This window comes from Hyla sarda, chromosome 8, assembly GCF_029499605.1.
Source record: "Hyla sarda isolate aHylSar1 chromosome 8, aHylSar1.hap1, whole genome shotgun sequence".
NCBI lineage: Eukaryota > Metazoa > Chordata > Amphibia > Anura > Hylidae > Hyla > Hyla sarda.
Window position 1 is genome coordinate 176,337,981 of NC_079196.1, and position 24,309 is coordinate 176,362,289.

At 42.2% G+C, this 24,309-nt stretch overlaps 2 protein-coding genes across 4 annotated transcripts in view; one reads left to right on the plus strand and one right to left on the minus strand.

Annotated features, from left to right (window-relative positions):
* Positions 1-1,788: 1,788 nt before the first annotated feature.
* On the minus strand, positions 1,789-24,050 carry KNOP1 (lysine rich nucleolar protein 1). 2 transcript variants are annotated; one of them, XM_056535673.1, is made up of 5 exons: positions 23,921-24,050; positions 18,385-19,684; positions 12,280-12,348; positions 11,150-11,203; positions 1,789-2,558 (listed from the first exon to the last, which is right to left on the minus strand). In XM_056535673.1, exons 2-5 carry the CDS (start codon positions 19,678-19,680, stop codon positions 2,247-2,249), a joined length of 1,731 nt encoding a protein of 576 aa, XP_056391648.1. In that variant the 5' UTR covers positions 19,681-19,684; positions 23,921-24,050; the 3' UTR covers positions 1,789-2,246. The 2 variants fall into 2 exon arrangements, with proteins under 2 accessions (XP_056391648.1, XP_056391650.1); XM_056535675.1 differs by lacking the exons at positions 11,150-11,203; positions 12,280-12,348.
* The window catches only part of IQCK (IQ motif containing K), a 128,499-nt gene continuing 128,202 nt past the window's right edge, over positions 24,013-24,309 (plus strand). For both annotated transcript variants that reach the window (XR_008847158.1, XM_056535681.1), the window contains exon 1: positions 24,013-24,133. Coding sequence is in view for 1 of the 2 variants with exons in the window: in XM_056535681.1 (XP_056391656.1) it covers positions 24,052-24,133 (82 nt within the window). In the remaining variant the exon portion in view is untranslated. The remainder of the gene's footprint in view (positions 24,134-24,309) is intronic.

The following is a 24,309-nucleotide window of genomic DNA, read 5'->3' on the forward strand; positions in this document are numbered from 1 at the left end:
ATATGAATAAGTGTAAATATACGTCAGTGCAGGGACCATAGAAGAGCGGCTGCCACATCTATACATTATACAGGAGAATCGCAATGGACGATCTATTAGTACAGGTAGTACTACTCCCATCATGGAACAGTGTTCCATGCTGGGTGTAGTAGTACTAACTAAAATAAATGTAAAAAATAAGGCAAAAAAGTGAAAAACACACACAATACATTTTTATAATTGTCGGCTACTTTTTTATTTCCCCGCACACATAAATTGATCCTTGTTTAAAAAGTAACTTTTTTTTTTTTTATATATATAAATTTCGTTAGATACAATTTTTTCCTTCACTACTGTATATTTTTTATAATGGTACCCTACGAAAAACGCTAAAGTTAAACCCCACATCGTTTTTCTTGGCGTTTTCTCACTCCCATAGACTTCTATTGGAGCAAAATGCAACGATTTTGCAAAAAAAAACGCCGGTTTGAACGACACAGCGTTTTTTTTCAAAACGCCAAGGAGCTGAAAAAACGCCAAAAGGATAAAAAAAACGCAAAAGTGAAAAAATGGCAAGAGGAATTCTAAATTTGCGATTTCTCATTGATTTACAGCTAACATCTGGCTGCAGCGTTTTTTGGCCAAAAAAACGCAGTGCGGCAGAATTGGCGTTTTGCCCAAAAAAAAAAAAAGTGGAAACTTAGAACATATGGCCTGCTTGCTTAGGGGAAAGAGGCGTGAATTTTTATGCAGAGGGCCTTACCTAGGAAGAATCCGGCCATCAAGACAGTGCACTTCGGGGCTTGGGAACACCCTGACTGCACCAAACAACTAATTTACATTAATACATCTTCATCCATATCTCTGGAGCAGGGACACAAAAAATAAAAGGTAAAGACGGGTGTAATCATGTACCACCAGTTTTTAGTTTGAAAAAAATAAGTCCTAGGCTTCAAATTGATAAAAATAACTTTATTAGGATGTATGACAAACAAACAAATTTAGAACAACAAGCACTTATCCATGCACATGATTAAAAGAAGGCATTGTACTCGGATAACAAAATAAAGATTATACAGTAATATACAGTCTTTTATCCCTTTTCCAATATGGAGTAAGCATAAAACAAACAGATTTACACACAATCTACAGTCGTGAAGAATAATTTTTATGATTTTACTGATAAATATCTTGAGCAGACAGAACTGTTATCGGGTCTAGTGTGATCGTAACTTAAAGTGAAGCTGAAAGCAGTTAACTTGCAATGTTTTTTTCTTTCACATACTGTGTGCAAAAATATTCATATGCAAATAAGTGTTTGGTTCTCTGGGAGCATTCTCTTGCCCAAGTGTACTGCTTTGCCCACACGCCTGGTCCAGCTTCCTCAGCAGTGGCTGCTATATGCTGTGAGATTTGCTGAGAAAGATTAGGCTCGGTTCACATTAGGTTTTCAGCAATACAGGATAGTAAACAGCTGGGGGGGGGGGGAGCGAAAACTGGGCACTCCCGTATCCCAGCCGTATGTGGCCTGTATGGAATTCATTTCAAATGAGCCGACCGGAGTGAAACACTGACTCCAGTCGGCTCATGTCTGCCCCGTATGTGGTTTTCCCACCGGACCTAAAACGGTGATACACTATGGTTTTAAGTCCGGTGGGAAAACCGCATACGGGGCAGACATGAGCCGACTGGAGTCAGTGTTTCACTCCGGTCGGTCATTGAAATGAATTACATACAGGCCATATACGGCTGGGATACGGGAATGCCCAGTTTTCGCTCCCCCCCCCCCAGCTGTTTACTGTCCTGTATTGCTGAAAACCTAATGTGAACCCAGCCTAATGCATGTTTTTTTAGTTCTTAATGAACAGATGGGATAGCCATGAACTTACAGGCTATCTAATGCCCCCGATGCACTAAATATACTTATTTAGATACGAATATTTATTCTATTTTGGTGTGAAGTATCTGAAAAATAAAAGCACTGTTGTGATCAGCTTTACCTGCACTCACTCAGTACCAGTAAGTATGGGTGACCCTGCTGCCTGTTTATATGATCATCCCTACTCCAGCCGGCAGAGATCTTAAAATGGTGACGAGCTGATACAAAGTCTATAAGTTGGAGATCTTGTTTTTTGATATTCTCCTATGAGCTTTGCAATTCCTCTAGGCATCATTGATGACACATTTTAGCATCCATCTTATGGCAGGAAAACCTGGACTCCCAATGGATTAAGAAAATTCGATCCTTGTTTGGTTTTTATGTAAATTCAGTCCTCAAACTTTACCGATCTGGATGCAGTTTTGTCTATATAGTAGGTCTTATTCTGGGCAGGCTGGAAGCCTAAGCCGATTCCTCTGTTCTGTCTCCAGGAAACTGCTTTGTCAAACTCCTGTAGCAGATTCCGCTCTAGGCTCTGTTCTTCTTGCTTCCCCATGGCCATATTAGCTTTTACCTGGTTTGAGGGTGAAGGCACGGCCACTTGGTTTCCCTTCTTCAGTCCACCTAATAGTCGAAAGAACTTGCTTTGCTGTTCTGAGTTTTGGAACGTAGCTGTGTCCCACTGGCCAAACTTTGTTCCCTATTTAAAAGGATAGAATATTTAATGTCACTTATTATATTATCATGGTCAAGGCCAATAAATAAGGATAAAGGATTTACATGAAAAATTCTCTCCTAAATTTCTTGTACTGTTCTCTTCTGTCAAAGTGCCCCAAAAATAAAAATCTGGAATCTAAAGGTTAACTACACAGACACTTCTGAACAGTTTTTATGCATGAGGACTGCAGCATTTATATAGATGCCTGGCTCCACTACAGTACTATCTTGTTAAAGGGGTACTCTGGTGAAAACTTTATTTTTTTAAATTAACTGATGCCAGAAAGTTAAACAGATTTGTAAATTACTTATATTTAAAAATCTTAATCCTTCCAGTACTTAACAACTGTATGCTCTAGAAAGTTGAATAGTTTTTTTTTTTCTGTCTGACCACAGGGCTCTCTGCTGCCACCTCTGTCCATGTCAGGAACTGTCCAGAGCAGGAGCAAATCCCCATAGCAAACCTATCCTGCTCTGGACAGTTCCTGACAAGGACAGAGGTGTCAGCAGAGAGCACTGTGGTCAGACAGAAAATAACTATACAACTTCGTCTGGAGCATACAGCATCTGATAAGTACTGGGAGGATTAGGATTTTTAGATAGAAGTAATTTACAAATCTGTTTAACTTTCTGGCACCAGTTGACTTTAAAAATATTGTTTACCCCTTTAAGGTTCATATTGACATGGTTTGGTGTTTGCACCAGGAAAGATCCCAGCACTTATGATGAAAGAATCTATAGGGCCTTTTTACCCCAATGATGCCAAGTGTTCTTCTGGCATCCACTGAACTTTTTTTTTTTTGTACAGGAAAATATATATAAAAGATCTAGATGTTTTTATACAATGGTAGCCCACAGGCGACATTGGCCTATAGAGAGATATCTCTGCTATATACCAGCCCTAAAAACAAAAACCCTTCTCTCACGCATGAAGTTTATGAGCTGGAGTAGAAGTCAACTATAATTGACAACATCATCTGGTATAAACAATATGGATAGCTGAGGTCCTGCCCCTCTGGCTCTGTGCAGTCCATTCATTTGAAAATGTAGAGCAGTGCTCTCTAAACTGGGTTTCGGCAACACATTAATGTCAGCGGCAGTCCTCAGGGGTGTTGTGGGACCCTTCCATCCCGCAGCAGCCGCTGGTCAGTATTCTTAAGTGGCCATGGTCCATGCTGCCTGATCTTGAACTGGCAGCCGGTGCCTCTGTCGCTTTAAACTAAGCGCGGGCTGTAGGACTTCTGATGTCATACCGAGGAGCAGAGCGGGAGGACATCACTGGTCAGACCTACCAAGCCTGCACCTGAGCCTGCCGGAACGCACTGAGACACAGGCCAGGTGAGTAATGGCATGGAGGGGACAAGGTAGAAGGGAAATTAAATGACACTGGGTGTGATAAAGAGGGGGTGATGAAAGGGCACAGTGGGATAGAAGCCACATTTGTAAAGCTGATGCTGGTATGAAGTGGAGCATCCTGTGACGCACAACATAGTACATACAAATGGCATTATGGCAAGGAGAGTGTCACAAAACTATGCACATCCGAAAAGGTTGTCACCAACAAGAAAAGTTTGAAAGGCTCTGGTGTAGAGCATGGGGCAAGAATGCCAAAAAGTCACACATTTTTGTAAAAAATGCAACACAGATGTGCTATATTCTGTACCCAGTCACCTGGCATACAGTGCTTTAAACACTTCCCCAAGTAGTCGACAAATTGTGACAGAACTTTATGTTATTTGTTTTCCAGAAATCACCTGAGCCTTCCTTGAAACAACAGACCACTGTTATAGATTCACACTAGATATGAGCGAACTTACAGTAAATTCGATTCGTCACAAACTTCTCGGCTCGGCAGTTGATGACTTTTCCTGCATAAATTAGTTCAGCTTTCAGGTGCTCCGGTGGGCTGGAAAAGGTGGATACAGTCCTAGGAGACTCTTTCCTAGGACTGTATCCACCTTTTCCAGCCCACCGGAGCACCTGAAGGCTGAACTCATTTACGCAGGATAAGACATCAACTGCCGAGCCGAGAAGTTCGTGACGAATCGAATTTACTGTAAGTTCGCTCATCTCTAATTCACACCATCCAAAGTGCTCATACACCTTCAGCAAGTGTGTACAATGTGGAGAGAACAAGGTGAGAGCAGCTTATCCCCGGTGAGAACGTTTCAGACATGTTGAAATCCAACATATCCTATCTTTCTTTTCCAAATACAGTATATGCCATTGTGGAAGGGGGGACAAGGACACCTTCATACACTAAACAGTTAGCCAATATTATTAATATGAATTAATTCGTCTGCCTTCCTCTTATGTGTACAGTTATTCTAACAGTATGGAGCCAGTGTCACCTCTGAAGAATAAGCTTTTGCATTTATGTGCACAGACTGGCAATATACTTATAAAAGTCAATCATATCCCCCCTTTCATTTGAAACTATCTTAACCCCTTAACTACAATGGACGTCATGGTGACGTGGTACTTAACGCACCATGACGTACATTTACGTGCAGCCATGACAGCGAGCACCGAAGCGGTGCTCGCATCATGCGCAGCAGGTCCTGGCTGATAGCAGCCAGGGACCCGCCGGTAATGGTGGACATCCGCGATCGCGCGGATGTCAACCATTAACCCCTCAGATGCCGTGATCAATACAGATCACGGCATCTGCGGCAGTGCGGTACTTTGAATGGAAGATCGGATCGCCCGCAGCGCTGCTGCGGCCATCCGATCATCCACCATGGCGGCCGGAGGTACCCTCACCTGGTCTTCTGCTCTGGTCTGAGATCAAGCAGACCAGAGCAGAAGATGACAGATAATACTGAGCAGTGCTATGTCCAAAAAAAAAGTGTAAAAAAAAAAAAAGTGAAAAATCCCCTCCCCCAATAAAAAAGTAAAACGTCTGTTTTTCCCATTTTACCCCAAAAAAAGCGTAAAAAAATTAATAAAATACATACACATATTTGGTATTGCTACGTGCGTAAAAGTCTAAACTATTAAAATATATTGCTAATTATCCCGTACGGTGAACGGCGTAAACGTAAAGAAAAAAAGAAAAAGTTAAAAATTGCTGCTTTTTTGTCACATTTTATTCCCCCCCCCAAAAAAAAAAAAAAATTATTATAATTTATAAAAAGTAAAACCTAAGCAATAGTGGTACTGATAAAAACTACAGATCATGGCGCAAAAAATGAGCCCTCATATCGCCCCATGTATGGAAAAATGAGAAAGTTATAGGTGGTCAAAATAGGGCAATTTCAAACATACTAATTTTGTTAAAATGGTTTGAGATTTTTTTTAAGTGGTACAATTATAGAAAAGCAGATAACATGGGTATCATTTTAATCGTATTGACCCACAGAATAAAGAAAACATGTCATTTTTACCGGAAAGTGTACAGCGTGAAAACAAAACCTTCCAAACTTTCCTAAATTGCGGTTTTCTTTTCAAATTTTCCCGCATAAATAATATTTGTTTGGTTGCGCCGTACATTTTATGGTAAAATAAGTGATGTCATTACAAAGTACAATTGGTGGCGCAAAAAACAAGCCCTCATATGGGTCTGTGGATGGAAATATAAGAGAGTTATGATTTTTAGAAGGCGAGGAGGGAAAAAACGAAAATGCAAAAATAAAATTGGTCTGGTCCTTAAGGGGTTAATAACTAAGACCCACCATGGACCTTATCAGTTTACTTTTGCAAAACTACGACTCCCGGCATTTGCAAAACTACAACTCCCAGCATGCCCGGACAGCCAATGGCTGTCCGGGCATGCTGGGAGTTGTAGTGTTGCAACATCTGGAGGTCCGCAGGTTGAAGACCACTGCACTAGACCATTAACTATTAGCAGCGGCCCCCAGCTACTGAAATCAGCCACTGGCCAGATATGCAGCGGGCTCGAGTCAGGAGCCCGCTCCATACACCCTAAGCGCCGGGCAGTCTAGTGTGTGGATTGGTATTGGCTGGTGTGTAATTTACCAAACTAATAAAATATAACATTATATATCTTGTATGGTTCATGGCGTAAATGTAAAAAAATTATAAAATAAAAATACCAAACCCCAGAATTGTGTTTTTATAACATCATGTCCCAGAAAAAATGAAATAAAGCGTTAAAAAGTCTGATCAATACTAAAATGGTAACGTTACAAACAGCAGATTATGGTGCATAAAAATGAGTCCTCATACAGCCTAGTATACGGAAAAATAAAAACGTTATAGGGGTCTGAAAATCTTTTAAAAAATTTTGAAGTTTTTAAATTAGTAAAACATGACAGAAACTAAACAAATTTGGTATTGGTGTAATCAGGCCGACCTAAAATATCAAAATTACATTTAAAGGGGTACTCCGGTGAAAACCTTTTTTCTTTTAAATCAACTGGTGGCAGAAAGTTAAACATATTTGTAAATTACTTCTATTAAAAAATCTTAATCCTTCCTGTACTTATTAGCTGCTGAATACTACAGAGGAAATTCTTTTCTTTTTGGAATGCTCTCTGATGACATCACGAGCACAGTTCTCTCTGCTGACGTTATTATAATAATAATAATAATAAAAAAGCTTTATTCATTGTTGTCCTTAGTGGGATTTGAACCCAAGTCCCCAGCACTGCAAGGCAGCAGTGCTAACCACCGAGCCACCATGCTGCCCTTAGCATACATCTGCTATGCATGGTTGCTAAAATGGAGAGAGATGTCAGCAGAGAGCACTGTGCTCGTGATGTCATCAGTGTTCCAAAAAGAAAGGAATTTACTCTGTAGCATTCAGCAGCTAATAAGTACAGGAAGGATTAAGATTTTTTAATAGAAGTAATTTACAAATCTGTTTAACTTTCTGCCACCAGTTGATTCAAAAGAAAAAAGGTTTTTACCGGAGTACCCCTTTAAGTTTGACCACAAAAAGGTGAATGGTGTAAAAAAAAAAAAAAAATTTGCAAAATTGCTTTTTTTTCCAATTTCACCTCAATGTTTTTTTGTTTTTTTTTTTTGCTTTGGCGCATAAGTTATGAAAAAATGTAAGGTGTCATTACAAAGTACAATTGGTCCCCCAAAAAAACAAGCCCTCATATGGGTCTGTAGGGGGAAAAATGAGAGTTATGGCTATTATAGGGCAAGGAGGAAGAAAAAAAAAAAAAAAAAAACTAAATAAATTAATAAAGACCTTATTTACATACTGTTTTGGTTGAAATTATTTTGTGTACCAGGAAAAGTGGATTTTCATGAGGGACAAGTAGATATCTATTTTTTTTATATCCTGCAGTATATGGCTCTTTTAACACCCATTGCTATTAAAGGGGTACTCCAGTGAAAAACTTTTTTTTTTTTTTTTTTTTTTTTTTATCAACTGGTGCCAAAAAGTTAAACAGATTTGTAAATTATTTCTATTAAAAAAATCTTTATTCTTTCAGTACTTATTAGCTGCTGAATGCTACAGAGGAAATTATTTTCTTTTTGGATTTCTTTTCTGTCTGTCCACAGCGCTCTCTGTTGACACCTTTGTTTGCTATGGGGATATGTTTGCTATGGGGATTTTCTCTTACTCTGGACAGTTCCTGACATGGACAGAGGTGTCAGCAGGGAGCACTGTGGACAGACGGAAAATAAATCCAAAAAGAAAAGAACTTCCTCTGTAGTAATCAGCTACTAAGAAGTACTGGAAGGATTAAGATTTTTTTAATAGAAGTAATTTACAAATCTGTTTAACTTTCTGGCACCAGTTGATTTACCAGGGGAGTACCCCTTTAAATGAGCAAACACTGCATAGGAAGGATGGGTGTATCCAGTAAACAGGTCACAGTTATTATATGAATTGCTGCCACTTAACACTACAGGAGAACCAAGACACTGGGACAGTATTTTGTCCATTTACTAATAAAAGTGTGAGGCTAGGTTCATGCTACGGAATTTACAAGCGCAATGGGATTCCACTGCACAGTGCGCACTACGGAATTTTAGCGGCGGATATTCTGCCGCTATAAGAATGAGCTTGCTATGAGGATGGCAATGTCCACATGGTCCTAGCGCTGGGTGCACTCAATCTCTGGCTGGAAATTCCATAGTATGAACCTGGCCTTAAAGTACTATGTAAGCCTGTATTCCTGTGGAGCCTTCTTATCTAGTTAAGCACAGTCTTAATGAAGTTGTGCTCATGATTGCATATGTACCTGTATGAATGATATGAACCTTACTACAGCGGTCAGAGGTGTGCCAAAAAACGCGTCTGACGGCACGCCTATAGAGGGCATACCCAATAGATAATAAACAAACTAACAAGGGAGGGTTGGGAGGCTTCCGCAAACAATGCAACACCCCGCCTTGAGGTGCAGGGGGCCTAATATACCCACGCCCCTCCCACAAATACAGCCTTAAAGGGGTAGTCCACTGCTGAGCGCTTGGAACAAACTGTTCCGAACGCTGGAGACGGTGCCATGAGCTTGCAACATCATAGTCCCGCCCCGTCATGCCCTGCCCCCTTAAATGCAAGTCTATGGGAGGGGACGTGACAGCCGTCACACCCCCTTCCATAGACTTGCATTGATGGGCGGGGCGTGACATCAGGAGGGGCGGGGCTATGACATCACAAGTTCCCGGAGTACCCCTTTAACAGGCTCCTCTAGATCCTGGTTTTGCATCTTATCCCCAATGTGTCTGAGCTATAATAACAAGCACGGCCCCTGGAAGGCCGTTCAGGCATGCCAGGAGTTGTAGTTTTGCAACGGCTGGAGGCACCTTGGTTGGAAAACACTACTCTAAGGAATGGTGGAAGTGTCCGGGCATGCTGGGAGTTGTAGTTATACAGCAGCTGGAGGCACCGGGTTTGCAAACACTGCTCTAAGGAATGGTGGATCGACCATTTCTACTACTGTTTGTTCCAAGTGACGTGTATCTCCCTCTGCTTACACATGCAGCGATTCTCCTTGTCCCTATGGTTCTGTATAACCACATTACCCGTTAGTAGGCAAAGCTAATGCTTGCCATGAAGTCACTAAATGGTAAAAGCCATGACAATCCATCATCTACTCTACAAAAACAAGATGGCCCCATCGTTTAGGGGCAAACCAGAATACTTTCCGAAAACTGGTGGTCATTGTCAAGATGATTACGAATTTCTTTGGCTCTACTGGTCGCCAAGCACACGTGTGTATACCCGAGAGATGCGCTGTACTTTGTCTGCCAACTTCACAGTTAAACTTTCCAGGCTTTCCAAAGGGGGTGATTAACCCATTGTGGCCCTGGCGCACATAATTATCATGTTTCAGGGTCTGGCTCTTCAAGATAAGTGCAGGCAATTATTCTTCCAGCAAACACAGCTCTGCTAACCTCTCCCCAAAGCCTAAATCATTACCCTGCCGATCTCTAGCCTGCCGACGCCTAATAATCAGCCTCCAATCAGCTACAAATTGCTACAATTCTACAGCAACTTGTCACGCTGTAATGCTTTGGGAGCTAAAATGAAATTTACAATGATAATATGAGAGCAGGGAAAGATCAATTGACGTCTTCATTTACATTACAATTACTTTCTTTTTTCTTTTACTTTGAATTAGAGGTAAATTGCCTCAGTACTGACTTGCAGAATAAGAGAATAGCGTCTTTATCTGATTTCCTGGTTATGGGCCAGCAAAGAGGAACGGCGCAGGATGGGGCGCTATGTCCTTGATGGTTACACTACAGACAGTTCCTCTTACACTACTTAGGTGTTATTTGATAGTATATAGTTTCAGGCCTTGGCTTTTCATTATCAATTGTGACTTAACAGTGAGTTTTATAGGAGATATATCATGGGGAAAAACGTAAGTTTTAGATTGCAGGGGGTCCCACTTTCTGTAAAATCAGTCAGGTAGGCAGAGAAGTACTTAGCTGAGCGCTTCTCCTTATTCCATCTAGAGATCAGTAAGGGTCACAGCACCCAGATCTGCACCAATCTAGCGATCAGTAAGGGTCTCAACTATAGATGCACCAAAATTTGGTTGCCAAAAATTATCGGCCAAAAATGCCCCTCCGCGTCATAAACGGGAGATGCCTGTTGCTATCAGAAGCTGACATCTGCCTGTAATGACGGACATCAGAGATTGCTCCAATGTCAGTCATCGACGATACCCGGCACACATACATCACAAAAAGAGTAATAAAATGTAACAAAACTATATAAAAAGCACAGCCAAAATTTTCGGACAAAAATTTCCCTTTCGATGCATCTCTAGTCTCAACGCACAAATCTCCACCAATCTAGTGATCAGTGGGGGTCTCAGCAACCATATCTGCACCAATATTGTGATCAGTTAGGGTCTTAATACCCAGACTTCCACCTATCTTGTGATCACTGAGGGTCTCAGCATCCAGGTATTTACCCATCTTGCAGTCAGTGGGAGTCTCAGCACCCAGACCTCCACCGATCAATACCTTTTACTGCTATTCAAACCCCACTTCATGTAGTAACTAAAAAAGCAATAAAGTAATCTCCATAGGTGAAGGTGATAAAATACATAAGGAAATACAACATGAAAAGGTCACGTAGCCTTCTGACCCATCCCCTGCTAATTTATGTGCTCCTTCACATGTTCTCTATACAACCTTGGTCTTTCCAGACTCTCGGTCAATATCCTCCTGCAGAGCTTTCCGACGTGCCTGGACAAAAAAATAAATAAATAATTAAAGAGGTTTTTGTTAAGTTAAAGGGGTACTCCGGTGGAAAACTTTTTTGTTTTTATTTTTGGAACACAGATCTCTCTGCTGACATCATGACCACAGTGCTCTCTTCTGACATCTCTGACCATTTTAGGAACTGTCCAGAGCAGCATATGTTTTCTATGGGGATTTTCTCCTACTCTGGACAGTTCTTAAAATGGACAGAGATGTCAGCAGAGATCTCTGTGTTCCAAAAAGAAAATAATTTCCTCTGTAGTATTCAGCAGCTAATAAGTACTGGAAGGATTAAGATTTTTTAATAGAAGTCATTTACAAATCTGTTTAACTTTCTGGAACCATTGATTAAAAAAAAGTTGTCCACCGGAGTACCCCTTTAAAAAGTAGAAAACAAAGAGGCTTAAGAGGAGAACTCCAGTGAAAACATGTTTATATCCCTTATGCCCAGGCTTCCAAAATTAAAACATTAACTTACCGGTCCTCTTTCAGCTTTTGGTGCTGACATGTAACACTGTAGATAACCTAATCACCGGTCGCAATGATGTCCCGCCACTGCCAATGATAGGCTGAGCGGCAGTGATATGTAAGGAGTCCTGGCCCGGCCGTTTTCCTGGTGCCCAGATCAGTTACCTAACACTGGTGCTCAGACAATCAAGGCCAAGGTGATTAGATGAGCTGCAGTGTTACGCGTCGGTACCAAAAGCCGCAAGCGGCACCGGGGAAGCGGCAGAAGGTAAGTAGAAGGGAGCCCGGGAATAAGTGATGAAAAAACAATCACTAGAGTTCTTTTTTAAATGTACATGACCGATGTAATACCTGCCACATCTCAGACTATCCATACTGCTTCCCCAGTTTGTGGGTATAAAGTCTGACCCACAAGCCTGACAATTTTCCAATGGAAATAGAAGAATCAGGTGTAATTATATATATATACATATACATAAAACATCCGTTTTACCATGCAGCTTTCAATGCTACAATTTATCCAGTCTCACTAGGAGTATGTAGCCTACGAGCAACTCCACAACTATGTGCACATTAAAAGATAGAACATTTACCTTATCAATAAATACTTCGTCTCTGCTTCCATCTTGCGCTAACCCCAACTCGACGCCTGTAGGCTCTTCCTATGTCATAATAAAAATGTGTATATTAAGGCCACATACCGCCCTGTACCACAAGACCCAGCACAACTAGTATTACAACAACAAAAATTATTTACTCCTGTATTACTGGGGCCTTGCTGTTAAAGGGTAAATTACTTCTATTTAAGAATCCTAATCCTTCCAGTACTTATCAGCTGCTGCATGCTCCACATGAAGTTGTGTAGTTCTTTCCGGTCAGACCACAGTGCTCTCTGCTGACACCTCTGTCCATGTCAGAATTGTCCAGAGCAGGAGAGGTTTGCGATGGGGATTTTCTTCTACTCCACACAGTTCCTGACACGGACAGAGGTGGCAGCAGAGCGCACTGTGGTGAGATTAGAAATAACTACACAACTTTCTCTGTAGTATGCAGTATTAAGTACTGGACGGATTAATATGTTTAAATAGAAGTAATTTACAAATCTGTTCAACTTACTGGCACCAGTTGATTTGAAAACTAGTTGTTTTCCACCGGAGTACTCTTTTAAGCATCCTGGATCACTGGCTGATCATACAACTGTATAGTCAAATTTGCTCAACATTAGAAAAAATGTATTTCCGCTACTCAGTCTTCAGGTACTGTCTCATCAAACAATTATAATAATAATTTAAATTAGTGCAGACTACAGTATCTGGATTACTGGATGCCAGGTTGACGGGGCACTCTACTGCCCCAGCGTTTGGTCGCCCGTGTCACAGCCACGCCCTCGTGACATCACACCACACCCCCTCAATGCAAGTCTATGGGAGTGGGCGTGGCAGCAGCCATACCCCTCCTATAGACTTGCAATGAGAGGGGCGTGGCGTGACGTCAAGACCTCCGCCACCCGCACCCAATGTTCTAAATGAACGCCGGGTGCTGCACAATGATCGCGAGGGTCCCAGCGGCAGGACCCCAGTGATCAGACATCTTATCCCATATCATTTGGATAGGGGATAAGATGTTTAGGGGCAGAGTACCCCTTTAAGAGACTGTTGCTGTATATGACAGCGCCAGTGAACACTGTGGGTTTTATCACCGGTAGTGGGCATGTACGTAGTAAGTGCAGTCAGAAGGAGGGAACAGCAGTTGTGGTAGAACAACATATCCTAAAAACTGGGCATGCCTGTCCTAAAGGATAATGGTTAGGTTTTACATTGCGGGCCCTCGCTCCTCTTGTATCACTCCTAATTCCTTGTAGATTGTAAGCTCTTGTGAGCAGGGACCTCATTTTATCATCCCTATTTCCTCATAGATTGTAAGCTCTTGTAGGTGAGGCCCTGACTCCTACTGTTAAAATTGGTGAACAATTTGTTACTTTGTAATGTCGGATGTTGTATGTACAGGTATCCCTGTACAGGTACTGTAAAGTGCTATGTTGTTGCTATATGATGAATATTATTTATAATGTGTAGATTATTCACTAAAAGAGTTCTGCAATATATAGATCAGTGTTTCCCAACCAGGGTGCCTCCAGATGTTGCAAAACTACAACTCCCAGCATGCCTGGACAGCCTTTGGCTGTCCAGGCATGCTGGGAGTTGTAGTTTTGCAACACATGGAGGCACCCTGGTTGGGAAACACTGATATAGATACTAATAGGCTCTTAATAGGTTGCATTATAATGCATATTCCCTGTAGACAGCTGTCAGCATGGGCAATAATAGTTAGTTAATATAAGAATGAGATGATCTAGTGAATAAACAAGAGAAGCATAACTCCACATTTTTACTAAACAACTAAGGACATCAACTACAATGGGCAGGAAGATGCAGAAATCAGGACCTGCGTGTATTAAGCTGGTTTTCCAGGCACAAATGATCAATTACCTATCTTTGGGATAGGCCATCAATATCATGTTGGTGAGATGCCCAAACCCAGCACCACTGTCAAACATCTGTCTATCAGACCTGTGGCACCTCCATTCACAGTGAAACAGAGCAGGAAGCCGATAGCTCTCTGTACATTGTGAAGTGGCCATTACTACAGCTGAATCCTCAATGGGAGCTGAGGAGAAGCTTGCGGAAGAAAAAAAAAAACCTTAGGAGACGGCGCTGCGGCTTCCTTGAAAATGAAGGAGATGGACTAGATATATTCTGTAAAGGTTCACAGTGGAACCACTTTTATTTAAATAAATAAAAAATTTTGGGGATGACGCGTTTCGGGAGGTGCCCTCCCTACCTCTGATCTGGGGAAGGGAGGGCACCTCCCGAAACGCATCATCCCCATTTTTTATTTTTATTTCAATAAAAGTGGTTCCACTGTGAACCTTTACAGAATATATCTAGTCCATCTCCTTCATTTTCAAGGAAGCCGCAGCGCCATCTCCTAAGGTTTTTTTCCGCAAGCTTCTCCTCTACCGCAACAGGACAGCAGTGTAGCTGTTCCCTGCAGCCCAGAAGGCCAGCAGCGACTCCACGCACATTGAGTACCCCTATATTATTGGGGTGATAGGCTCTTAACTATTCTACTCAAGGTGAACGGCCACCTATATGGCCTCCTCTGCCAACCCTTGAATTCACCATTCCTGTTACCAAGAGTAATGCGCTAGGCGCCGGTATCGGTCTTCTTTTTTCTCCCACAGAATCAATGGGAGCTGAGCTGCTGTAACCCACCTTGGCCACCACACAAGTTACAGAGCTGCCATCTTCCTGCTCCGTTTCACTGTATACAGGTGAAACTCGAAAAATTAGAATGTCGTGCAAATGTCCATTGTATTTTATTAATGCAACTTAAAAGGAAAGAAAGCATGAAGTGCTCCAAAATCTCCTGGTAGACCAGTGGTTCTCAACCTTTTGACAGCCCATTCCCAAAAAATTGTACCCCCATATTAGAGACATTTTGTAATGAGTATAGTATGATTCATATGCTTTATTTTCCTCTGTAACAGACCCCCTGTTCCTCACCCTATCTCCCCAGTCCCCCGATTTACAGGCGACATCTTCTCTAACCGGAGTTGTTTACTTTTCTTTTCTTCACTATCTGGCCTAGACCGCCATTAAGATTTCTCCCATACAAGACTTCTCTACAGAACCAGCCAAGCAAACATTTTAGGCTCCTTTCTGCAGTACAATGCCCACCTATTTACAAACTCCCCATGTTTATTGTCACACACAGTAGTAGTACCTGCTTTGTGTCCCCATAAAGTTGTTAGGCCCCCTCTGTGCCCCCAAATATAGCTTAGGTTGCCAGCATAGTTCCCCCACATTAGGTTGTCAGTACAGTTTCCCCCCCCCCCCCCCACATTAAGTAGGCAGTATAGTTCCCCCCACATTAGGTAGGCAGTATAGTTCCCGCATAAGGTTGGCAGCACAGTTCCCCCCACATAAGGTTGGCAGCACAGTTCCCCCCACATAAGGTTGGCAGCACAGTTCCCCCCACATAAGGTTGGCAGCACAGTTCCCCCCACATAAGGTTGGCAGCACAGTTCCCCCCACATAAGGTTGTCAGCACAGTTCCCCCCACATAAGGTTGTCAGCACAGTTCCCCCCACATAAGGTTGTCAGCACAGTTCCCCCCACATAAGGTTGTCAGCACAGTTCCCCCCACATAAGGTTGTCAGCACAGTTCCCCCCACATAAGGTTGTCAGCACAGTTCCCCCCACATAAGGTTGTCAGCACAGTTCCCCCCACATAAGGTTGTCAGCACAGTTCCCCCCACATAAGGTTGTCAGCACAGTTCCCCCCACATAAGGTTGTCAGCACAGTTCCCCCCACATAAGGTTGTCAGCACAGTTCCCCCCACATAAGGTTGTCAGCACAGTTCCCCCCACATAAGGTTGTCAGCACAGTTCCCCCCACATAAGGTTGTCAGCACAGTTCCCCCCACATAAGGTTGTCAGCACAGTTCCCCCCACATAAGGTTGTCAGCACAGTTCCCCCCACATAAGGTTGTCAGCACAGTTCCCCCCACATAAGGTTGTCAGCACAGTTCCCCCCACATAAGGTTGTCAGCACAGTTCCCCCCACATAAGGTTGTCAGCACAGTTCCCCCCCACATTAGGTAGGCAGTATCGTTCCCCCCCCACATTAGGTAGGCAGTATCGTTCCCCCCACACATTAGGTAGGCAGTATCGTTCTCCCCACACATTAGGTAGGCAATATCGTTCCCCCCCCCCCCCACACATTAGGTAGGCAGTATTGTTCCCCCCCCCCACATTAGGTAGGCAGTATTGTTCCCCCCCCACATTAGGTAGGCAGCATTGTTCCCCCCCCACATTAGGTAGGCAGCATAGTGTCCCCCCCCACATTAGGTAGGCAGCATAGTTCCCCCCCCCACATTAGGTAGGCAGCATAGTTCCCCCCCCCACATTAGGTTTGCAGTATAGTTCCCCCCACATTAGGTTTGCAGTATAGTTCCCCCCACATTAGGTTTGCAGTATAGTTCCCACCACATTAGGTTGGCAGTATAGTTCCCCCCACATAAGGTTGGCAGTATAGTTCCCCCCCCACATAAGGTTGGCAATATAGTTCCCCCCACATAAGGTTGGCAATATAGTTCCCCCCACATAAGGTTGGCAATATAGTTACCCCAAATTAGGTTGGCAGTATAGTTCCCTCTACATTTGGTAGGCAGTGGCCTCCACAGACATACAGCCTTCAGCCATATACAGTGTATGGCTGGGGGCCGTATGCCTGTTACTGCCCCACTTCAGTGCTCCGACCACCGCTCCTCCGGTCCGGGGTCATGATCTACTGCTAAGGCCTATAGGCCATAGCAGTAGGTCCCGGGACCGGAGGTCAGAGCACCGAAGATGACGTGCTGGTAACTTATTATACCCACGCGTCCTCGCTGCTCCGCTTTGCTGTTTCCATGGGAACACGCACGGGACGTCAGTGATGTTCCTGCGTGTGCTACCTCCCGGCGGCCCCTGCGTTTTTAAAGATAACGCGGGGCCGCAGAAAGAAAACCGAATGCGACAGGGGGCGGCTGCTGCAGTCGGCAGTCCCGGCTGCAGCACCCAGCGTATAAGACGACACCCGACTTTTGGGAACATATTCCAAGGTTGAAAAGTCGTCTTATACACCAGAAAATACGGTAGTTATTTTACTACTTTTAATAATTGCAGTCTGAAAATACCCCCATGTGTATAGGAGTGCTATTTAAAAAGTGTAAAGTATAAAAACAAATAAAATGAAAATAAACTGCTCCCCCAATAAAAATTAGCTCCCCTTTTCCTATTGCTATACATGGCTAATTGTCTTAATGATTTACTAACATTTTATTTTAATAGTTCAGACAGTTATCCATGCAGCAATATCAAATTTCCGCTGGTTTCTGTACAGGATCATTAATAATGATCCTGTACAGTATCCGGCCTAAACGTTAAAAAAAAATAAAAAAACATTTCATTGAAAAAAGTCCAAAATTGCTGTTAGGTCACATAACATTCTAGAAACTTTTAATATGGCCATTGTACATAAATCTTCAAGTCGAATCACTTTATTTTGGCATCTTGACGTTTTTTTCTGATGAATCGATGAAATAATCGACAACTAATTGATTATTAAAAAAATCGTTAGCTGCAGCCCTATCACTTTTATTAACTCTTTTTTTTAACACTTTTTTTTTTTTTAGCCCACATAGGGGGCTATAACATGCAATCTTTTGATTGCATATATACTTATTAATGCTATGCCATAACATTTGCATTGATCAATGTTATCGGTGCTCTGCTGCTCCTGCATGGCTGACAGAGCCTGCCATTAACCCTAGGTCATGGCTGCTTATAGCAGTCGGGACCCATGGGGTTTGAAGCGTGCTCAGCTTGTGAACACGCTTCAAACCCTGCTAACTGGACCAAGGCATACAGGAACGTCCTTAGTCCTCAAGTACTGGGACTCAAGGGCGTACCTCTATGTCCTTGGTTCCCAACAGGTTAAGATTAATAGAAGTAATTTACAAATCTGTATAACTTTCTGGCACCAGTTGATTTGAAAATACTTTTTTTTTTTTCCACCAAAGTACTGACTTACAGATCTGTAGCAATAAAAGTGGTGCTCAATGAGTTTATGGAATTACTCTTAAGGATACATACTTGCAATTTGGTTGCTTTATTAGTATTTTTGGTCTCGTCTTTAATTTTTTGCTTCTTTTTGGAAACTTCTGTTGCATCTTCATTTGCAGAGTGCTCCTTGTCAGTATGTCTTAACATTTCCTCCCTTTTCCTCTTCTTCACCTTTTTCTTTTCTTCCTCACAGGCCTCATGTGAAGATTCTTCTTTACTGTCCATGAACTCAGTCACCTCTTGTGATTTACTTCCCTTTTTCTTTTTCAAGGACCCTTCAGAAGTATGGTCACTGCCCTTGCCTCCATTTCCATTCAGATCAGTATTTCTGTGCCCAGATTCCTCATCTACAGTAAAGCCTTTGCTTGTTTTCTTTTTCTTTAAAACGCTCAAAGAATCTTGAACTTTTTTGCCATGGTGTACTTCATGACCTATGACTTCATCTTCTGACTTCTCAAAAGTCCCCTTCCTTTTCTTCTTCTTCTTGACCTTTGCACGGTCAGACACCTCAGGCCTGTCTTCTTTAGGAGATCCTACCTTTTTCTTTTTCTTCTGGATGACTGAGCCATCAGTGACAGCTTTTTCAGTTTCTGGGGCTTCATCCTCAGATTCGTTTTGGGCTTTCTTACGTTTCTTTACTTTGGAGTTGAAACAGTCTTTTTTACTGGTTGCCTGGTCTGTGGTGAGGTCCTTGTCCTCTGAGAAGTGTGGGGAGGGAAGAATGTTCTTTTTTTCTTTCTTCTTTTGTTTGTTGACCATGTCATCTTCAGGATCTTTTGAGTTTATGCTCCTATCCTCGGTGACACTTTTGCTTTTGAGGACATTCTCATTTGCAGTTCGTACATTTAATGCATCATTATTTTTCTTTTTCTTCTTTTTTGTAACACTTTCCTTACCATCCACTAAGGCAGAGTGTTTTTCTTTCTCTTTATGTACTGGACCAGTACTGCCTTGCTCACACGATGTGGCATGTTCTGCTGCCTTCTTCTTTAGGACATCATCGATAGTTTGAGGGTCACATGCTGAACTCTCAATATCTAACACTTTTTTTTTCTTCTTCTTCTTCTTCTTCTTTTTCTGGATTTCCCCAGAAGTGGATTCGCCTGAAGAGATATCTAAGTTAGTTCTCTTTTTAGGAATCACATCCATTTTCTCAGAATCCTCCTCTTTTGCATTGGTTTTCTTTTTAGGTTTCTTCTTGGTCGTATTTTCATTCTTATGATGATCTGATTCCTTTACTATACTTTTGTCAGAATGCTTTTGCTTCTTCTTTTTCTTCTCTGATGGTGCAGAGTAGGTTGTAGATTCCTCATCACTGCTTGTCATAATGCTGTAGGATAGTAAAGGTGGAATTATTTCACAAATATAAAGTACAAGCTTTATAATGCCTCAGTTTAAATTGAATATCTAAAGATCTAAGGGACCACTGATCACTTCTCACAACACGACATCAATGGTGACCGAGCATTTAGTCTTTGGCCGTCACGTGTGGGTGTGTTTTAGCCTACAATGTTTGGACATACCCACAAATGGATGGAGTAAAAGAGCTTCAAATTTGCATTAATATTTTAACCAAAATACTTTTTATGTGGCAAATGTTAATAAAAAAGTATTTTCATTCAAATATACCTGCAACTTCAGAGCATCTTTGCTCCAATGGAGGCTACTGCTGATAAGCTATACTGTTTGTTATGGACTGGGGTACGGCTTACCCTGGGGATAACTGCAACCTGCATGACTGAAAAACTTTATTTAATCTCACGGCAAGTGTCCAGGAGACTGGTTCTTTCCATCAGATGCCCTGAATGTTCCGTACTGAGAGTTCCCCAGTTCTTCCTCTCAGTTATCATTGACAGTTCTTGCAGTCTTAATTTTCAATCATAAATGAGAGGAGAGACCAGGGAAACTGTAAACAGGAAGTTCTGGGGATGTAAAGACATTTGCTCTGGTGACAGCGAGAAGATTAAAGGGGTACTCAGCCTCTAGACATCTTATACCCCGTGATCTCGGCTGCGGCACCTCAGTCATCCGGTGCACGGAACAAACTTCGCTACGTGCTGGATGACTGGCGATGCGGAGGCTCGTGCGGTCACGGCCACTAGAGATGAGCGAACTTACAGTAAATTCGATTCGTCACGAACTTCTCGGCTCGGCAGTTGACGACTTTTCCTGCATAAATTAGTTCAGCTTTCAGGTGCTCCCGTGGGCTGGAAAAGGTGGATACAGTCCTAGGAAACTCTTTCCTAGGAATGTATCCACCTTTTCCAGCCCACCGGAGCACCTGAAGGCTGAACTCATTTACGCAGGAAAAGTCATCAACTGCCGAGCCGAGAAGTTCGTGACAAATCGAATTTACTGTAAGTTCGCTCATCTCTAACGGCCACGCCCGCACCCCCTCAATGCAAGTCTATGAGGGGGCGTGGCTGTGACGTCGCAAGCCTCTGGCGCTGTACCCGATGCTGTAAACGAATGCTGGGTGCAGCAGGGAGATCACGGGGTCTTAGCGGCGGAACCCCTGCGATCAGACATCTTATCCCCTATCCTTTGGATAGGGGATAAGATGTCTAGGGGCGGAGTACCCCTTTAAAGTACATGACCCAGACACATGGGCCCATATTTATCAATCAGCCTGAAACCCTAATTATCTGTTTTTTTCCCATAACAACCAATCACATCTCAGAAGAGCTCATTAAGACATGAAAACTGAGCTGAGATTAGTTGTTATGGGGAAAAAATTAAAATTAGGGTTTCAGGCTAATTGATAAATCTGGGCAATGGTATCATTCCACTGTCTTCTAACTTCAAGGCTCACAGCGCCTGACAGATTCACTTTAATTCTGCAGTAAATAGAATTGTATTTGTTTTCTAATTCTGTCATTCCACATATTATCACCATCTATAGAAGACTGACTCCAAGACTGCTCCACAACATCTGACAGACAATCTGACACCTATCACATCATACATTCCAGTTCACTGCACATGGACTGTGTATACAGCTTCATTGTACGGCAGCATAATATGGGTCACTATTAGAGATGAGCGAATTTACAGTAAATTCGATTCGTCACGAACTTCACGGCTCGGCAGTTGATGACTTATCCTGCATAATTTAGTTCAGCCTTCAGGTGCTCCGGTGGGCTGGAAAAGGTGGATACAGTCCTAGGAAAGAGTCTCCTAGGACTGTATCCACCTTTTCCAGCCCACGGGAGCACCGGAAAGCTGAACTAATTTATGCAGGAAAAGACATCAACTGCCGAGCCGAGAAGTTTGTGACGAATCGAATTTACTCTAAATTCGCTCATCTCTGGTCACTATGGCAGTGAAACGGCGATATAGAAATATAATATATCATGGAAAGAGAAAGAAAGATAGATTGGTGTCCTAGACATTGTCACAGCTAAACAATAGAGATTAGATAACTGTTTAACCACACTAAAGATGCACCTATCCTTACCTGCCTTACCAAAAAAAAAAAAAAACAAGCCCCTGTATAAGTCTGTGGATGAAAAAATATAAAAAGTTACGTCTCTTAAAAGGAGTGTAGGAAAAAACTAAAATAATAATGGGCCGTGTCCTTAAAGGGGTACTCCCAGTGGAAAACATTTATTTATTTTTTTTTAAATCAACTGGTGCCAGAAAGTTAAAGGGGTTATCCAGGAAAAAACTTTTTTTTTGTATATATCAACTGGCTCCAGAAAGTTAAACAGATTTGTAAATGACTTCTATTAAGAAATCTTCATCCTATCAGTACTTATGAGCTTCTGAAGTGGAGTTGTTCTTTTCTGTCCAAGTTCTCTCTGTTGATACGTGTCTCGGGAACCGCCCAGTTTTGAAGCAAATCCCCATAGCAAACCTCTTCTACTCTGTGCAGTTCCCGAGACAAATACAAAGGAATGGGATGGAGTAATAAGTGGATAAAAATATGACTTTATTAATAATTCATTACATATTAAAAACAAGAAAAGACATCATACAGAGGGAGAAAACAACTTGTGGTGGAAAAGAGGGCGTCACTCCAGAAAGTCCACAATGTAAACTATAGTATTAAATACATTTCATAAGTTGTACTACTGCTCATTCTATTGCACAATCCCATAGAGGATATACCTCAACAACTATAAAGTGCCTAGAGACAGTATACATACCAATAAATAGAATCAAGGTGCAAATACAAGAGGGACCGCTGGAGAGACGCCACCCCAACGTACGTTTCGGGTTGTCCTTCGTCCTGGACATTGGGGTGGCGTCTCTCCAGCGGTCCCTCTTGTATTTGCACCTTGATTCTATTTATTGGTATGTATACTGTCTCTAGGCACTTTATAGTTGTTGAGGTATATCCTCTATGGGATTGTGCAATAGAATGAGCAGTAGTACAATGTATGAAATGTATTTAATACTATAGTTTACATTGTGGACTTTCTGGAGTGACGCCCTCTTTTCCACCACAAGTTGTTTTCTCCCTCTGTATGATGTCTTTTCTTGTTTTTAATATGTAATGAATTATTAATAAAGTCATATTTTTATCCACTTATTACTCCATCCCATTCCTTTGTATTTGTTCTTAGTATAAGGAGTGTATAGTAGGGCCATATGTAACAACACTATATATATATATATAGATATCATAGATCCCTAATTATAATATATAATATATTGTGCCATAATTTTGGTTAGTTCCCGAGACAAGCAGAGATCTCAGCAGAGAGCACTGTTGCCAAACAGAAAACAACAACTCAACTTCAGCAGCTGATAATTATTGAAAGGATTAAGATTTTTTAATAGAAGTAATTTACAAATCTGTTTAACTTTCTGGAGCCAGTTGATATAAAAATTTAAAAAAAAAGTTTTCCTCCTTCCAGTACTTATTAGTGGCTGTATGCTACAGAGGAAATGCTTTGCTTTTTTTATTTCTTTATTGTCTTGTCAACAGTGCTCTCTGCTGACACCTCTGTCCGTATCAGGAACTGTCCAGAGCAGTATAGGTTTGCAATGGGGATTTACTCCTGCTCTGGACAGTTCCTGACACGGGCATCAGGTGTCAGCAGAGAGCACTGTGGACAAGACAAAAAAGAAACTCAAAAAGAAAAGAATTTTCTGTCGCATACAGATGCTAAAAAGTACTGGAAGGGTAAACATTTTTTTAATAGAAGTCATTTACAAATCTGTTTCACTTTCTGGCACCAGTTGATTTAAAGAAAAAATGTTTTCCACCGGAGTACCCCCTTTAAGGCAGTGTTTCCCAACCGGTATGTCCCCAGCTGTTGCAAAACTACAACTCCGAGTATGCCCGGACAGCCTTGGCTGTCCGGGCATGATGGGAGTTGTAGTTTTGCAACAGCTGAAGGCACACTGGTTGGGAAACACTGCCTTAAGCCATGTACTGTATTCCACTGGCTTCTTGTCATGCAAAAGTTTAGTAAAGTACAAGGCGTCATTTTCCCAATAACCCATGCAGTGCAGATCTCTGTAGATACTGTAGTACTACAAGTCTCAGCACAGAATATTACAGGGACGTTGTATAGTCTAGTATTAGAGGCCGTCATATAATACCCATCAACAATACCTCAGACCGGACGACGAGTCTCAGGAGCGGCGCTGCACCCACGTGCTCCCACACAAGTGTCACCCGGAAGTCGTAGTGGTCACCCGCCCGCAGTGAACTCTGGGTAAGTGATTCTCCGTTTACTCGTTACTATGACAACCCCTGCCAGTACTATGGCTGCAGCGAGCAATGGAGCGTGTGTACACGGGAGTCTATGGCAGCAGATCTGTGAAGGTATCAATAAGATTCTCCTATCATCATATCAGACCTTTGCCTAGTTACTTTCCAGCTGTTGCAAAACTACAACCCCCAGCATGCCCTGGTAGTTGTATCTGGACAGTGACATTTTAAAGACCCCCTATACCAGTGTTTCCCCTACCTGTGGCATTCCATTACAGTAGTGGTCTCCA

Excerpts from the sequence above, each read along its gene's own strand:
- KNOP1 (XM_056535673.1), bottom strand. The coding sequence starts at position 19,680 with ATGACAAGCAGTGATGAGGAATCTACAACCTACTCTGCACCATCAGAG. Across the intron at positions 12,349-18,384 it reads ATAAAGCAACCAAATTGCAA|GAAGAGCCTACAGGCGTCGA; the intron begins GTATGTATCCTT and ends ATTATGACATAG. Across the intron at positions 2,559-11,149 it reads GAGAGTCTGGAAAGACCAAG|GGAACAAAGTTTGGCCAGTG; the intron begins GTTGTATAGAGA and ends CCTTTTAAATAG.